Source organism: Dendroctonus ponderosae, unplaced genomic scaffold, assembly GCF_020466585.1.
Source record: "Dendroctonus ponderosae isolate FM_Combo_2020 unplaced genomic scaffold, Dpon_F_20191213v2 Dpon_F_20191213_1, whole genome shotgun sequence".
NCBI classification, from domain to species: domain Eukaryota; kingdom Metazoa; phylum Arthropoda; class Insecta; order Coleoptera; family Curculionidae; genus Dendroctonus; species Dendroctonus ponderosae.
Genome location: NW_026017110.1, coordinates 33,171,238 through 33,175,298, shown reverse-complemented (window position 1 = coordinate 33,175,298; position 4,061 = coordinate 33,171,238). Strand labels below are relative to the sequence as shown.

General features: G+C 31.5%; 1 protein-coding gene across 2 annotated transcripts in view; it reads right to left on the bottom strand.

Moving 5' to 3' along the window:
• LOC109533286 (juvenile hormone esterase-like) overlaps positions 1 to 4,061 on the bottom strand; it is a 20,108-nt gene that overhangs the window by 3,458 nt on the left and 12,589 nt on the right. For both annotated transcript variants that reach the window (XM_048663835.1, XM_048663831.1), the window contains one exon: positions 1,428 to 1,557. In XM_048663835.1, coding sequence (XP_048519792.1) covers positions 1,428 to 1,557 — 130 coding nt within the window. The remainder of the gene's footprint in view (positions 1 to 1,427; positions 1,558 to 4,061) is intronic.

Sequence of the window (4,061 nt, the reverse complement as noted above, 5' to 3'; positions counted from 1 at the left end):
CCATCAGGCCGAAACCTATCCCTCGGGCCAAAGGCCCTCGGGCTAGTTCGGCCCTCAGGGCATTATAAGGTCCGTAACGCCCTTGGTACATAAATCGCTATTATTTCAAAATTTCAAAAAGTTGCTACATTTTGTAAGGTGGTTATGGAAGTCAATAAATAAGTGTCAAACATTGAATTGCCACGTTTAATTGATCATTTACCTAATTATATCAAGGAAAAAATGTGGTATTTACATGATGGAGCTCCAGTTCACCATACAGCTCAAATTCGTGAGTAGCTAAATAATAATAATAATAATTTCCTTTGAGGTAGATAGGCAGAGGTGGGCCTGTTCAATGGCCACCTCGTTCACCCGATTTGACAATAATGGATTTATTTTTATGGGCTTATGTCACGAAATATATAAAATAACTCCAACTACAAAAGATGACATGAAGGAAAGAATCACAACTGTTTTTCGAAGCATTAATAATATTGTTTTGAACTGCGTTAGCCATTCATTTAAAAAAACGTAGATATTAATAGTTGCTTAAATGTTACCGGCAATCATATTGAACATTTATTTTAAAATATCAGTGTACGTATAATATTATATTTTTATTTTTATAGAGGTATGCAGTTTTATTGCATTTTTTGCTATGAAATTTCATCCATTTTATAAAACATTGCACTTTTTTTCATTGATTATGTCAAGTATCATCATTTATTTGACATTTATTTAATGAATTCTATAGCCACCTTACAAAAAGCAAAAACTTTTTGAAATTTTTAAATAAAATAATTTCTAATTTGAAAACGGTTGATTTCACAGCTTATAGTGTAAATGCAAATTTCTAACTTAGTAAATTGTCTATCTAATGACGTATTAATATACAGGTACTTTCATTTGAAAAACGAAAGTTACATTGTTTACACCCTGTACAATGTATTGATATTTTGGTTCCATAGAATTTTTAATGGATCTGTGGTGATTGGAAAGATGTATTTTTTTGTATCTTTAACATGCTTTTTTTGCTTCTACAATGAATTTTTAGATATCATGTTTTTAAGCAAAATTTTACTAAAGTGGCCATAATCTGCCAACGTCGCAGGCAATTAAAAAAAAATTTACGGTGCATATGCAGCGTTTCAAGCTGCATTCCATGAGCTAATGAAAAATGGGTAGTTCTATTTAAAAAAATACACTTTAATCTTGCCTCGCTTTTCTGAGACACTCTACTCTGTATCATATAATAATTTTTTAAAATGTGCGCACTTTGTGCGTCAACAACTTTTATATGAAACTATTTTTCGAAAGTTCAACAACAACGGAAATAATGAACTCTCTCGCACTAAAAAACCACCCTGTACGTATAAGATTAAAAGATGTTTTTTTTTAGGTAACAGTCAGAGTTTCTCTAAGAATCATTAGCATCATTTTTATACCTGGAAATGTGGCACTTACTCCTCCAGCTTCTCCATCGTATGCAAAAACATAGAAGAAAACGTCATTATACTTTGCCATTAGTGTAGCTTGCTTAATAACGCTTCTGGTATATTGGTTATCGCTACTAAGCTGAAAATGGAATGGAAGAATGGAAATAATTGCCTTGCTTCAAATATTATTTTGTACATACAGGGTGATTCAAAAACGGCGGTATTCCTCTAGAGGTGTTGTCGGGGAGGTGTTTTAGGAGTACAGTGTATAACATTTTTTTTATTAAAAACTGACTAATTTGCAAAAAACTATATCAGAAGGATGGCAACAATGTTTTTCAAGGTCAAGTGCCTAATTAACACTGTGTAAAAACCTAAAAGATTATGATAAACGGTATATTCAGCAGCATTCGTTAAATGTAAGTAGGGATCTACTTTTTCCAAAATGTGAAATTGTGCTTTGTTGTCATCATAACCTCGAATTGATATGTATTCAAATCAAAACACATATCTGTCCAAGTCCCAACAAGTTAGTACCTTGATCTGCACTCTTCTCGAGAAGCTTTTGTTTTTCGATTAATTGGTGTTCATGTAGTTTACATTTGCCGGATTTTGGTGTTCGCTTTGATTTTTCTTTAACGTACACTTAAAACAAACCACATTCAACGAAAAAAATGCGGATGATCCATAGAATCATGCTAGAGAACATTCACAAATTTTGATAAAATGTCCATATTTACGCCATTTTTTGTGCAGTGTTGCCAGACTGCACCAATTTGAGAAAATCATATGCTATGGATTATATAGATTTTTGACAGAGTGCAAAATTATAGCAGACAGTGAATATGGTTTTGTTAAAAATAAAGGCACCACAGATGAGTTAACCTATATATCCAACATTATTTATAATAGTATAGATAAAAGCAAGGCTAGTATCACTAATTTTTTAGACGTAGCTAAGGCCTTTGACACTGTAGATCACAGAATATTACTAGAAAAACTAGATAGATATGGAATAAGAGGCAGTGCCTTAAATATATTAACCAGCTACCACTCAGGTTGAAAACAATGTGTAAAATTGCAAGACTGTCAAAGCGAATACAAAGAAATATTAGTTGGTGTACCACAAGGGACAATTTTGAAACCACTTTTTTCATTCTCTATATAAATGTTCTACTGAGAGGTATTCAGAAAGATGCGATTATGACATATGGTGATGATGCAATTGTAATATCGAGTGTGATCGTCTGCTCAGAACAGAATGAATGGTTATTTTAGTAAAGTAGACAGGTGGCTTATTTTAAATAAACTATCATTATATGTTAGCAAGACAGTGTATATAGCGTATGGCAGCTATTGTGATAGCGTTCCTGCTGCCTTACAAATTAAATTAGGTAGTAATATAGTGAAAACAGTAGAAAGCCATATATATCTACGCATACAGTTTGATTTTAAAATGAAGTGAGATAAACACATAAATTACGTTGTCAAGAAAGCTAAGTATTTAATTTTCGTTTTTGCGACAATTAAAACTTCAATTAACTATAAATCATTAGTGATAACCTATTATACATTTTTTTAAAGTTTGGTGAATTGTGGCATAATTGCTTGGAAAGGAGCACATAACGACTTTTTAAATTTAATCCAGAGAATACAAAAGAATTTTACATTATTACTTATTAATTACATCGATTTACAGTTCAAGATACTCCTCTTACATTAAGGTAGCTTTTCCCATTGGATGCTGTGTCCTTCCATTACGTTGCATTAAGTAATATTTTCACTAAAAGCACTAGCAATACTAGAAATAAGAGTTTAAGTTTTAGTAGTAAGAACAGCTTTTTTCTAGCAATAAACGTATACAATTCATTGACGGATTATCTCAAAAATTTAGTATCACGTTAGGTCACAATAAAGAAAAAACTAAAAGTTTTCATCCGAGAACATTGTGTACTATAAAAAAAAACAGTGTTTCTGTTATAAAAGTGTGTTTTAACACAAGGGTTTTAGGCTAATTTTATATGGGTTCTACGTTAGCATGATATAAATTTTTAAGTCTGATAAGTTTCAATTTAAGTAATGATATTAATTTTGTTAGATTGTTGGTTTATCTTTAGATTAGTTCCAAACCTACATAGGTTTGGAACTTTGTTTGCCTTCATAGGATGCCTTAAAAAAAAAAAAAAAAAAAACGGTGCTGTTCAATTAAGTCAGATTATTGTCGACTTGATTGATTACTACCCCAAAACAACAGAAAGTAAGACAAAGCAGTAAGCTTACAAAAGAGGAATTTTGCGAAAACTTAATTTATAAACTGTTTGGGGCACTTTTTTATTTTGAATTTACACATTCATGATTGCTGTTGAGCATCTACATAAAACATGTCGCGAAAGTGAATATATTTGAGAAAATAATTCTAATATACAGGGTGATTCAAAATTGGCGTCATTCCTCTGGAGGTGTTGTCTGGCGCTGTCATAGGAGTACAGAAAAAGTAGTAAAATAAATTAATGGTTATTAAAAACTGAGAAATTTGAAAAAAGCTATATCAGAATTACGACAGCAATGTTTTTCAAGGTAATCTGCCTAATTAACATTGCGCAAATACCTGTGGCTTCGTAATTATTTAAAACTCCGTTAACC